Source organism: Colias philodice, chromosome 10 (genome assembly GCF_061535455.1).
Source record: "Colias philodice isolate Cphi_HAF_F1 chromosome 10, ilColPhil1 Martin Lab GWU primary, whole genome shotgun sequence".
Classification (NCBI taxonomy): Eukaryota; Metazoa; Arthropoda; class Insecta; order Lepidoptera; family Pieridae; genus Colias; species Colias philodice.
Window position 1 is genome coordinate 2938013 of NC_143095.1, and position 14549 is coordinate 2952561.

A 14549-nucleotide genomic window follows, 5' to 3' on the forward strand; every position below is an offset into this window, starting at 1 on the left:
GTAATGTAGAGCAACATCGATGTTGGCAGTTATTTTCATAGATATTTCGATATTTTTAGGTTTGAACTAAAATTTATAATCGCAATTTAATGCGTTGCTCCCAAACTATCAGATAATTTCAACATTGTAACACTCATTGTGATTAATAAACAATGCACATTATCTTCTGATAAATACTAAGATTCGATGCACACATTCCATGAACATAGGTGATAATCACTAATTATTATTGCAACGTTTAATTATAATCATTATTTAATAAAACGTTCTTGAAAATATATTAAGTTTTTCGATTCGCACTTGTATATTTATTTATTCCCCACAGAAAACTAAATTTTTTATGAATGTTTGCAATAGCCATGAAAATAAATAATCAAAAAATATAATCAGCCTTAGGTCGAGGCTAATGTCCAAAAAATATAATTAAACAACAAAATGAAATTATAGAAACCAAAGCTGTAAAGGGAAGGGGTGAAGGGTGACAGAGAATGCAGATTGATACTACAGTATTTATTGAGTAAACGTAACTACAGACTATTGACAATAATAACTGTGATGCGCGCCGTGCTATCAAAGTGAATCCCAACAGGGGTGGAAGTTCACTGTAATAGCAACGGGAATATCTGGGTACTTGACACTAAGACGTCTCAACAAAGGTGAAAGCGTATAGCGTGCGTGTATCCAGGCCCTAACCTGAACGGGACGACAAATATTTGTATGCGGCCGAAGGTCACTATTCTTAGTGAGATAAACGATAGCGAGATCTAAATATCGTGATACGACAGCTGGTGCCATCTAGTTGTGAGTTCGGTCAACTTGCATACATTGTGTTACAGATTCTCCCCCTCTGTCCATGAAGTCGACCCGACGAGTAGGACAGGAACAGGAATGTAGCTTTTATTGACGATTCTTGCGTGGTCTTCCTCGAGGTCTAGAAGCCTTTGTCGTTATAACCTTAGCGTCTATGGTTTGCTTCTTAGGCCTTCCTCTTTTTCTAATAGGTAGAGTGGGTTCTGGCACTACGGCATCTTCAGAACGATATCTCGTTAAAGCCGAGGCATGATACACACCAACAGGAGTCTTGGAGTCAGTGCTTGCTAATTCAAATGAACTAGGACCTCGTCGGCGTAGTATAATGTAAGGCCCATCACGGCGAGGAGCAAACTTCGAACTGAATCCCTGGCTGGCCTTGCTCAATGCATGGGTAGAAGCCAATACTAAATCACCAGGTTCGTAATCAGGGCAAGCTTGTCTCTTCTTGTCCACGTACTCCTTCCTCTTTTCTTCCTTCATTTCTTGTACTTCCCGTGCCCTAAGCAGAGTGTCTGCCATCTCGAGTAAGCGCGGGGTAACTTCTTTGATAAAGTTATCATTTTGTATTATCTCACGGAGATCATGATTCACATCATCCGGCGTCCTCAATTCACGTCCGAATGTTAGATACGCAGGCGTGTACCCAGTGGAACAGGATGATGCCGTGTTCATAGCGAAACGTATACTAGGTAGCCTCTCTGCCCATGTATTATGATTCTCCTCTACTAAAATGGCTAATTGTGTTTTCAGATCACGGTTCCTTCGCTCAACCGGATTTGTTTCAGGATGGTACACTGGTGTGAAACCGTGTTGAATATTAAGGCAATACGTTAATTGTTGCATGACAGAGCTCACGAACTGCGTGCCGTTATCGCTGATAAATCGGCGTGGAGTGCCATATCTCAGTATAATCTCATCAAGGATTACTTTGGCACAGTCATCAGCAGTAGCTCGTTCTAAAGCAAATAATTCTACCCAACGCGAAGCGACGTCTTCGACGATGAAGATCCAGTTTTGGTTCTTGGCAGTTCGGGGCAATGGCCCGAATAAATCAAAAGCGACCACTTCGAATCGATGATTGCTGGCTGTGGTCTGGAGCAAACCAGCGGGCTTTTGGTTAGAAGGTTTGTAACGTTGACATTGAAGGCAGTTGCGGACATAAGTCTCAATATGCTTCCTCATCCCCTTCCAGAAGTATCGTTTGGCAATGCGTTCAAATGTCTTTTCCGCCCCATAATGTCCAGCAATTGGTTCATCGTGATAAACACTGATGATACTATTTTGCTCTTGTTTGGGTATTACTAGTTGACTGATTCCTATATCAGTATCGGGACTGTAACGGTATAACAAGCCGTTATTCATATAGTATCCCTTTCTACTCCAATATTCTCCGTTTTCTGTATTGTTTCCTTCTAGGCATTGTACTATCTTGACAACTTCTTCATCTTTTAGCTGCTCTGTCCTTATCGTTTCTTTACTCTTCGCTGGCATGTCAACCACTACTGTACATAGACCGCAGTCCGTTTCTGTTTCAGGAGTACAGTTGGGTCGCGATAAAGAGTCAGCGACAACATTTACTCTGCCAGAAATATACTTAATAGTAATGTCGTACGGTTGTAGAAGAAGAGCCCATCGGGCCAAACGCCCACTTGGCGATTTCAACGACATGAGCCATCTAAGAGCCTGATGATCCGTCATAATCGTAATCTTACAACCTTCTATGTAACCTCGAAATTTATTAACCGCCCATACCACCGCAAGCGCTTCACGTTCTGTCGTGGAGTAATTGCGCTCTGCCTTGTTTAGGAGACGGCTTGCATATTCAACGGGGTGTTCATTTTCACCCTCCCCCTGCACCAAAACTGCACCCAAAGCGTAGCTACTAGCGTCAGTTTTAATTGTATATGGTTTGGTTTCATCCGCTTGGGCAAGAACTGGGGAAGACGCCAAAAGCTCTCGAAGCTTTGCAAATGATTTTGTTTGCTCTTCTTCCCATTGCCAACAGGCATTTTTCTTGGTCAGGCGAGTGAGTGGTTCGGCAATCTTAGCGAAAGCAGGAATGAACCTTCTGTACCATGAACACATTTGTACAAAACTTAATAAATGCTTCAAGTTTCGCGGAGCAGGCATATCTAATATGGCACTGACCTTATCAGGATCAGGCTGAAGACCATCAGCCGTAATGTAGTGCCCTAAGTATTTTACTCTTTGGCAACAGAAGTTACACTTCTCTCGATTGGCTGTAAGGTTGAATTCCATCAGCTTATTGAAAACATCTTGAAGATCTTTGAGGTGGTCTTCAAACGACGACGACATGACTATTAGGTCATCCAAATAAACCATCAACTTTATGTGGCTAAGAGAGATGCGGAAACGATCCATCATTCGTTGGAACGTAGCTGGAGCATTGCGTAGTCCGAAAGGCATCCTCCGAAATCTATACATTCCAAATGGGGTTACAAATGCTGTCTTATCCCGGTGTTCCTCTTTGACACTAATTTGCCAATACCCAGCTCGTAGATCTATGGTGCTCATGTAAGGAGCAGGCTTAGCATTATGGAGCAGGTCATCCATCCTTGGCATGGGATACGCATCTGGTATTGTAACTGCATTCAGTTGTCGGTAATCTACGCAAACTCTGGTGCCTCCATCTTTCTTGGGGACCATCACTACTGGTGCAGCCCATGGGGAAGAACAGGGCTCAATAATATTTTCTGTCAGCATCTTCTCTACTTCATCCTTCAGGATTTTTGTTTTCAAAGGTGAGAGTCGATAAGGTGGGACCGAAATCGGTTTCTGATCTCCGGTCTCGATCGAATGTTCGAAGTCTTTGACTGGCCTACCATTAGGCGTAAATACGTCAAGATTACGATCCAGAAAATTTTTAATATCTCTGACATCTATCGATGATATTGAGGTTTTTGGGAAGAGATTACTCTCAAATTCACTTAAGTCATAGCCCTCATCATAATTTTGCAGATTGGTTATGGCATCTTCGTAGAGTGCGTCTAAAAATGCGGAAGATCCGCCAGGGGACTCATCAAAGCGTCTCTTCCTGGGAGGAGGCGTCGGAATGGCTACCTTTATCAAAGGACCATATGGGCGTGGCATGCAGTCTTCGGTGTTACTTTCTTCGGGTAACGAGGGCGACAAGGAGATGTCGTCAGATGTGACTGTTGCAAGCTCGACGTTCCCAAACTTGACAAAACTCTCTGGGTAGAGTTCAAATTCCTGTGATGGATCTTCAAGAAAATGCCATGTGCACTGCGGCAAGTTCATCACAATGTGAGCATCTTGTATAAATCCAACTCCAAGTAGGGTTTTATTCCTACGCGACTCAGGTAAAACCAACAGGGTTGTGAGGATTGTGCGATCGTTAATTTTTACTGGAGCCTGTGTTACTAAAACGTTTTGTCGTTTATGGACACCATCAGCCAACGTTATTCCGACTCCTAACTCCTTGAACACATATCCTTTCCTTCTGAGCTCGCAATACAACGAGTAGGACGCTATACTGGATTTGGCACAGCTATCAAGAAAGACAGCGCCGGTGATTCCGTCAATGTCGACATATACTACTGGCCGATCCCTGGTGTCAGCGGAAGTAGATATGGCGCAGAAACCAACATTCTGGTCGGGGCGCTGAGTTTTACTGGCGTGGCACGTCGGACAGTTGCTTCGCACTACTCCAGGAGCACCACAGCCGTAACAACTGAATTTGGGTGTCGATGGTGAAGGGAACTGGGTAACTGCTTCTTTAGCTTCAGTTTTCGTACCTTTTTGCGGTACGTTATCCCTGTCCCTTCGGGCACTCAACTTCTTACAGTTCTCTGTATTATGGCCAAAATTCTTGCAGAATCTGCATTTCATTTTACGTGTGGGGACTAGTCGGGCATCTAACTTGTGTTCAGTAGGCTTAACTTCATTTGAACGAGAAACACCGACTTTCTCCTCAAGGACATGTTCAACCGCTTGAGCCGCCTTTAAAAGCTGGTTGAAGTTTCTGACCTCAGCTCGAGGAATCTTTTCGCGGATATCAAGGCGTAGCAAATGATAAATCATATCCAACTGCTGAGTTTCTGGATGGCCTGGACTAGGTAATTGAGAAAAGAGCAGTCGCTTGCGTCGTACAAAATCCTCAGTCAGTACTCCTGAGAGCTGTTTCTCTTGCATTATGTCGGAGTACAGCAGATATGGCTCACGAGTTGGCGCGAAGTTTTCGCGTAGGCGGGTTTCAAAGTCTGACCACGAAGTCACATCCTCCTTTACTCCTAACCACCAGACTCCTGCTTCACCCTTAAGCAGCAAGGGGAGTTCGTCCAGAGCAGTCTTGTCACCCATATCAGCGGAACGCTTAAAAATATTTATAGCAGACAGGAAGGCTTCAACTACTTCGGCATCCTTTACGCCATCATAATGGTAATTGCAATTTGTAAAAGACCCTTTTCTAACAGGCTGCGCGCCGGGAATCCTTTCCAAAAGCTGCTGAAATTGTTCTGGAGATAACATCTTCACAGATTTTTTCTGTACTTTAACCGTTGTAAGCCGTCCGGAGCGTGTGACGTAAGTAGGTTGGTTAAGTTTGGATGATTTTGTTATCTCAAACCCTCTTCCACTCATTAACAATGTAGGTCGTCTCTCGTAAGCGTCGTAGTGCAGGCGAACGTTGTCTCGTAGATGCTCTACAGATCTCGTAGCACGTCGTATCACGGTGACGTCACGTCGACGGGCCTCACGTCAGGGCGCCAGTTGTAAAGGGAAGGGGTGAAGGGTGACAGAGAATGCAGATTGATACTACAGTATTTATTGAGTAAACGTAACTACAGACTATTGACAATAATAACTGTGATGCGCGCCGTGCTATCAAAGTGAATCCCAACAGGGGTGGAAGTTCACTGTAATAGCAACGGGAATATCTGGGTACTTGACACTAAGACGTCTCAACAAAGGTGAAAGCGTATAGCGTGCGTGTATCCAGGCCCTAACCTGAACGGGACGACAAATATTTGTATGCGGCCGAAGGTCACTATTCTTAGTGAGATAAACGATAGCGAGATCTAAATATCGTGATACGACAGCTGGTGCCATCTAGTTGTGAGTTCGGTCAACTTGCATACATTGTGTTACAAAGCTTAATTCTCTTATCCAACAATCTTTACAATCTCATTTCGGGCTCAGATTTTTAGCGTTTTATTTCTACCATCGCACGACTGCAATAAAAGCAAAATCCAAGCGAGATCTGTTTGATGGCTGACGATAATCGCCTAGCATAGCGACCATTAGCAAATGTTTGTCGTGAAAATAAAACCATAAACGCTTGATGCTTGATGGCGACACGATTAACTTTGGCGGGAGAGGATGAAAGTGAACGTGATCACTCGTCAGTCATCGGCCCGGTGACAAACGGACCGGACGGATAAGTGATATTTGTGAACTTGTGGTCTACTGAAATGGGAATACTGAAACAGATAAAAAAGATCGCGACGAACGGTTTGTTGAAGTGCCATTTTCCTATGTATAGATGCAAAAAATATTTTAAAAGAGTTTTGTATTCATGTTTATGTTAAATTTTATTCTCTTATTGTTCTGTACTGTGTTAATAATTTTTATTAAGATAATATTATAGTTAATGGTTTAACTAAAAACGTTAATACGCAAGGTTTAAAAAAGGGCAATCTAAGCCATTAAAGACAAATTGTGTAATCAATACCAAAGCTGATTGAAAAATACGCGTCGAATTGATACTGTCTCTGGATTAAGTAGTTGGGTTAGAAAACTCTATTGCATGATTAAAAATACATATTTTTTTTTTATTAAAATATTATAACTAACTAAGCACCATTTAGAAAAAGAGAATAGCATATTAAAAAAAACTTCCATCGTAAACATTGCAATAACTATTCTTTAATAATCTCCAAAGTCGAGCAAAGGGTCAAAAACGGCTCATCTTAAGCTTAGGAAATAACCATTCTGTTATCATTGTATCCTCTTCAATGAATATAACCTTTATTGTGCTCTGTACACAATTTATTAGTAACCGCAGTTCATATTTCAAGCAGTGAAATATTATCCCACGATACTAAGCAATAAGAGATCTCATAAATTATATATTTGCAAAGAGAATCAACACTGCTATATGTTGGCCTGTATAACGAGAACTCTCCTTGCCAGGAAAAATAAACTTTAAACATTCCCTTAAATAATATTCCTCTTATACAGATAACAAACTGGTGTTACCGTCGATTGTGATTAACTAAAATACAAAACAAACAGAACATCCCAAGATTGTAATCAAAAAGAGAGATATCATTTTCCAAAGCGAATTTACTCCTTTTCCTCAGCTCTACCATGACTCTACCATGTAGTCTCTACTCTATAATGCAGTCGAACCTATTCTTAGCTTACTAAGCTTGAAGCTATTTCTCGCTTCCTAAACGAAACATTTCTCATATAACAAATCAAATACCGGTAAAACCTGCTAGCTTTGCCAACGGTTGCAGACTTTGCCATAGCCAACTTCTGAGGGAAAAAGTGTAGTCACATCTTAATATCAGTTTTTTGTCATGTATGCATGCCTTTATAGTAAAATTTATGAGTTAAATGGCAACACCGAATGAGATGTGGCAATCCAGCTTGTTTTTGAGATGTCATTTTCGGCGGTTACTTTTTTCGAATGTTGGCGGTATGAAACTTAGTGCTCCGGAACTTTTACAAAAACAAACGGGAAAAGCATTGCCTACGTAAGTATTTTTTTGATATTATGTTAACATAATGTTCTTTAGCTAAATAAAAGCTGATTTACTGTGCTACAAGCTACCTTTACTTCGCAATTGGTATTGGTAAATTCAACAACCCCAATCACAACGTCTGTGATGGTGACTTTGCCATGTTTTGTTGGAGGTTAGGGCTGCCACAAAATTTCTGATGAATATTTTATCAAGTTTAAAATAACAACAATTTTTATATTCAACCAAGATCATATAAATAAGAATTTGTCATTGTTTAAATCTTTTAGGAATGTCGTGTAACGTGTGATATTAAAAAAAAAGTTAGTTTATTGAATACTATTTTTTTTTTGTTTTATTATGTAAAACAATTCAAAGTTAAGAAACTAACTAGAAGTAATTGATTATGTTTTTTTTTACTTTTTCTAAATTGTTCCTACTACGAAAACATTTTTATTTGACAACCCTAACTCCAACTTCTTCTTATATAGGAAATATTTTGGAAAGGTTGGTGAATTTGCCACCTTCTTAGAGAGTTAAATTACCAGTGCTAAATAATATAAAGTTTTTACTTTATTTTACGGGATATAGGAAGAGTGCAAATATATTACTTTTTAACCTCATAAACTCCAAAAATTCCATTTTTTCTTTCATATGGCAAATTTACCAGAAGTGACAGCTAACTTTGCCATAATTGTTTTTATGCTTAAAATATTATAATTTACAAAAATGAAATAGATATTTAGTAATAATGTAAATTTTCATGAAATTTACTACGTCTAGGTACAGGTTACTCATTACGTTTTCATACAATTATATTTTTTTAAAGCGAATCAAACTTTTTGACACATGAAAAAGTGGCAAAGTAAGCAGGTTTCACGGTACATATATCATATTATGTACCGTGTTTTCCAATTATTGTCATTATCGACATGAATCCCATAAAATAGACATTGTAGGCGTTTCGAGACTTCATTTAATGTGTTTAACGATTTCCATACACGTTCATTTCAAGTACTTGATGCGAGAAACTCGTGTTTATGTAAGTGAGCACGTGCTAGACATACCTAACTACTCAGAGAAAGTTGAGTTGTGGGCAAATGTTAAGGGATTTCCCTTTATATAAGAAAAACTTGCAATGACCGTTTTCAGCTACTGATTAGAGAAAACAATATTTATATAATAAAGCCCTCAATATAAGGTCAATGATACAACAATTTCTATAAAAAATAATAATGTAAAGTTTCAGTTTCGAAGTGTGTTTCCGATTTTCAAACTTTTAGTAACTAATAGCAGAGGTTAAATCGCATCATATTATGTGTATAACGGGGGCATTCAAATTATGTAAGTAAAAATGCAAATTTATAGCTTTAATAGTACCTGTTATTAATGCGAAACATAATTCAAATGACTATTCGATCTCATAATTATTCAAAATTAGTATTTCATCATCTGTTTGTCACTACTGACCGATATTAAGTATTTTAAAATTATATTTGTATACTAATTAGATTCAGTAGGAATGTACATTTTTTTATAATTTAAATACATATATGAATAAATAATAATAAACGTACGTTACATAATCGATTATTATAAGAAGTGCGTTTTAAAGCCATATAACTATTGCCGTCTTCGTAAGTCAAGGATTACCTTCATAGTCTTCATACTCTAAGATTTAATGCTAATTTCCTTATAAATATCATTATTAATAATAATATGTATTTACCTACCTGTTCTCTTTTCCGTGTCAGATTACATAAAAAAGAAAAAAATATTTTATATATACATTTGATGTTGATAGAATATATTTGATACCTAAAAGTAATTCTGAGATCGAAAAGAGTCGATATAGAGTCGATAACCTAGTTACCTACATAATCAAATAAAAACATACCTACATACATAGCCAAAAATTATTAATACTTATATATATCCATAACGGGCTATAAAAAAGCATCGCAAAGAACCGTCTAAAATTCACCTTTAATACAAACAGCGTTAGATGAAAATCAACAGCGTGTCAAGCCTTTCGTTCCGACCTACTTCCGACATAGTAGTTATCGTAGTACATAAACCGGTTTACTCTGATGTGTTATATTACGTATCGTCACATAACCATACGAAATATCGATGTCTGTTACAGCACCGATCGCCGATGTTTCCGTTGACTTTCACTCTTCTAAGTAATTCATTAATGACGTAAAGTATCATTTTTATTTACCATTGTTGTAATAATTATGAAATTAATTGCCTAATCTGTATTGTTTTCGGTCTGCTAAGCAACGTTTATTGATACTTGATCGGTTTTCAAGTAAAGATAGAGTTGCTAGAGTATAAAATAACAGCTGTAATATCAACTAAAATTTAACTAGAACATTATATTATTATTTTGTCCATGCTAACTTCAAGTGGCATAACAGATACCTACAAGTTATGTGAAATAAAAAGTTGTGTTGGTTATTATTAAATTAAAATTAAACATTTTCACTTTTAAGATGAATTTATTAAATAAAATATTTTTTTGGACATGCGTCTGAACAAAAACTACCTAGCTCCTCTATAACTCACATCAAACTATTATAACTGTTTCATATAATACTTGTTAGTTGTTACCTTTAAGTATCACCTCACACCTTCAACTACATGATACTTACAATTTCTTAAAAATCGTGATCTGACCAAAAAACAGTCATTGCAGAATCTCCAACTATTTACGTAACAAGTATTTAAGTGTCTTACAAATCGTTTAAAAGACAAGAACTATTTATCTCCAACTATTACTTAAGTACATATTTTAAAAATCGTTTCGATCTAACCCCACAATCCCTTGCAGAATCTCCAAGCCGGCGCTACGTGGAAAGCGACGTGAACATCCACTACCGATGCCCGGTGCGGCACGACCCGCTGCCGCTCGTGCCGGAGCGCGAGCTGGCCAGGCAACAGGCGGAGCACATGAAACAGCTGTATAGAGAGCAGAAGCGGAATAAGTATTTACAGGTGCGTATGATTTGATGATGATTATGAACAAAAAGTTATAGTCATTTGCAATTGAAGAGCCATATGGGCAAAATATGAAATAAGCAATTAAATTAGGAGTGTAGAAATACTTGATGATCGATTTTTCGGTAATAGTCGATTTTGATCTAATAAATATAGATACTGTAGGAAGATGGCGATTCAAATAAGATTAAGATAGTTTTTGTGGTGGATTTAATAACTACAAAAACTTATAAATTAACTTAAAAAGGAAAGTGTATTTAAAAGATAATATTGAAGTCGATTCGCGTCGTATAAAAATAAAAACTCTACTAAATACTAATAAAAACTGTCCAAGTTTTGTTGTATTATTATAAAATCTGAAGTACAATAAAAACAGACTGTATTAAGAGCAAATCGAGAAATTAAAACGAATATAAACTTAATGAAAGCCTTTCACATAAAACAGAAAAACCAAAGATTTTCGTGATAAAATTCCAAGAATGGGTGAACGGAAAATTGCGATTATCTTGCCAGTCAACGGTTCTTAGATAATGTTCTCTTTAATCTACTTACGGAACCCACACGCTATTTAGTTTGATCAATATCTAATTACGTAGGGAACTTTAAATAACAAATTGACGTAAAACTGAATATAAGTAATCGTTTGATTTTATTAATAGATAATACTTAAGTAATAGGTATCCACAACTAGGATTACATTTATCCAGTTACACGTGCCAGATTTACCCCAGTATATTGAATTATTTTATAGGGGAGATATCGTATAGAACTGTATTTTGTATAGCCTTAGGATAGCAGCAATTTAATCATATAATTTTTTTTTAATTGCACATTATAATTTATAATTTAAGTAATTTATTATATAAGTTTAAAAGCACCCCTATTCTTAAACTTTGTTGATTCTAACAATTTGATTCTGAATTTGATGTTAATATCATTAAAAAATGTCGTATTTGGTTCCATAGAGACATAATTCTATTTGTTTTGTGTACCTGGTACCTTGGTAACTATGTTAATACCGTGTGGTTAAATATAATACGGTATCCTATTACATTCTGCGTTTATCAGGGCGTCCTATTGTGGCATTATAATGAAAGAACTGGAGGATCCATTTCGCAGGCCAAACCGTTATGTGAGATATTTTATTAAATTGCACAATTTTAAAATATAATAAAATATATTATTGAAGACATCAACTTGGCGGGGTATTTGTCTATGCACCCTTTGTAGAGCAGTACAAAAAAATATTATAGTACAAAAATGTAATTTCGGTTATTCCTCACATATTTATATCCATATTAATAGAAGATAATATACAATTTTAAAGAATATATTACAGTCAATTGAATAGAAAAATAAAAAAAATGTTAATACTTCGTAGCTAAGTTTTCTTTTCATTTATTCATGCACAGGTTATTTTAACTATTTTATGACGGTTAGGACAACAGTTCTTATATTCTGCAATAGCAAATAGTTTTATGATATCCAAGGAATGAGAGGTCACGTCTCGAGTTTATTGATAACAGAATCTTATTACGTCATATCGAATGTATCAAGAACACACTCTACTGCAAATAGGTACTTACAAGAAAAGTAGATTTATAGTTATCCATATTAGCTTTATCAAAATTCTAAGTAAGATCAAACACAAATATGTATAAATAAAACGCTTCAGAGTTCAGTTATTTAAAGTCATCAGTTAAGAAATAGTTCATGAATTCTAGAATTTCGAAAACCTCACATTGTAGGTATAAGAATGTTGCCTATACTGGGTATTTATTTCAGTTTAATAAAAATGATTATCTAAAACTATGGAAAAACATCAAATTCTATTATGACTATAAAAATACTTAGGTACCTATTATGACTATATCCTGAACGCGGGGTACCTATGTTAAACAATCAATGAAAGTAGATAAAAGATAAAAATTGGTAGGTACTTACTTTATCTCTATTATCACATATTATTTTGCAGCATAATATAGGTAACTGTAAAAAATTCTGTTTTTCTGGATAAACTTCTTAATAAATCTATGAATAAAAACATAACTGGTTATTAACCTTGACTCAAAAAACCTTGAATAAGCAAAATCGGTAAACAAATTGTCAAATTCCACGGCATTCCATTCATACTATAGATCAGCTTCCATTATGAATTCTTTTGTTGCCGATTATCACGGAAAATATTAACTAGAGCCTCAGTTCAAGATAAAATCAGTTCGCGTTAGGTGGTTTATCAGTACTGCGTATTCAGGTATTATTAGGAATTATTTATTTTATTTTAAATACCATACTTAAACATTTAGTAGTCACAATTAAAAATAGGAATTTATAATTCACTGCATTCATAATTTTAATAATGATAACCTACATAATATTACCGATGTATTGCGTTTATCAAATTGTTCCATTATACTTTGCATATAAATATAACTAGTATTGAAATAAGTGTGATTGCAAAGGTATCGTTAATTTTCAGGAGAATGACTATCACGACATCGACATACAAGCGTTCGATGCATCTATAAAGGTTAAATACGAGTGGACATAACCGTTTGTTTCTCTATTAACGTGCTATGTAACATTTTCGGCTGAACTCATTGGCATTTTATCAAAATTCTAAAACTCTTCCATTGTTTAGCATGCATTACCTTATGTGTATCATTTTATCTTTAAGCCCACTATAAAATTACTATTTAAATATATTTTATCCAGGAGCTTCAAGACATGCAGAATAGACGTCATCAAGACAACTTCATGCCTTCACAGAAAACAGTCGTACCTCTGAATCGTTATGACGAAGCAGATAGAATTATTGCCAGAGCATTATACACATTTAATGGTCAAACGTCCAGAGAATTGAGCTTCAGAAAAGGAGATATTATTCATGTAAGACGGCAGATAGATAACAATTGGTACGAAGGCGAAATTCATGGCAGGGTTGGATTGTTCCCGTACAATTATGTCGAGGTAAGTTTGGTGACCTAGATGAAACGGTTATGATAAACATTCTTATCAGATAATGATTAACCACAAAACAGATAGAGTAGTAGAGCGCTCATATTATGTCTATCTCTATATATCTAATTTCAAATTAGATCATACGAATTTAAAATAATTATTACTATGCGCAGAAGTATACGATGTATACTTACTTACTCCAACATTTTATTATGAAAAGTAATAGACCTGCAATACTTTAAATACGAAAAAGTTTACCTAATAAAATTATAAGTATTCAATTACATTTCAGCTATTAAAAGGCGATGTAGCCCAATCACCGAAAAAGCCCTTGATCCTCGAAGGTCGAGCTCGAGCGAAATTCGATTTCACAGCGCAAACTAACCTCGAATTACCGCTGAAGAAAGGAGAATTAGTGGTTCTCATTAGACGCATAGATCACAACTGGTGGGAGGGTAGACTTGGAAATAAAACCGGAATATTCCCCGATAGTTATGTAACTATACTACAGGAACCTAGTCAAAGTAAGCCTGGTAAGTGTCAATGTAGAACAATAGACCCATAGACCATAGTTAATTATTGCGAAAAGAAAGCACTTTTAACTTTATTAATTTAAATAGATGTTTCTCATCATATACAACTATCTGTTATCCCTATAAATAAACTAGCGGTCCGCCCCGGCTTCGCCCGTGGTACCTACATGTTTAAACTATCCTATCTCTCAAGTTGGATCGAACTGCACATGGTGTGCGAATTTTATTATAATCGGTTTAGTGGTTTAGGAGTCCATTGAGGACAAACATTGTGACACGAGATTTATATGTATTAAGAAGATAAAAACACACATTCATAGATTTTACAAATAAAATTGATACGTAAAATTTCAGAACCACAACCAATCCTATCAACGGCCAAGCCAGTAGCATCTCCCGCAGCGCACGGGCTCGTGAACGGCGACAAGCGCAGTCTCGGCGCGCACAGTTACACGCCACAACCGAACAGCCCCGCGCTTGGCAACGCGCCCCCTGCTACACAACCGCTGTTAGG

At 36.7% G+C, this 14549-nt stretch overlaps 1 protein-coding gene across 13 annotated transcripts in view; it reads left to right on the forward strand.

Moving 5' to 3' along the window:
* LOC149485070 (uncharacterized) overlaps nt 1–14549 on the forward strand; it is a 132041-nt gene that overhangs the window by 112413 nt on the left and 5079 nt on the right. For all 13 annotated transcript variants that reach the window (XM_089699774.1, XM_089699777.1, XM_089699775.1 and 10 more), the window contains 4 exons: nt 10375–10538; nt 13257–13511; nt 13795–14035; nt 14390–14548. In XM_089699774.1, coding sequence (XP_089555900.1) covers nt 10375–10538; nt 13257–13511; nt 13795–14035; nt 14390–14548 — 819 coding nt within the window. The remainder of the gene's footprint in view (nt 1–10374; nt 10539–13256; nt 13512–13794; nt 14036–14389; nt 14549) is intronic.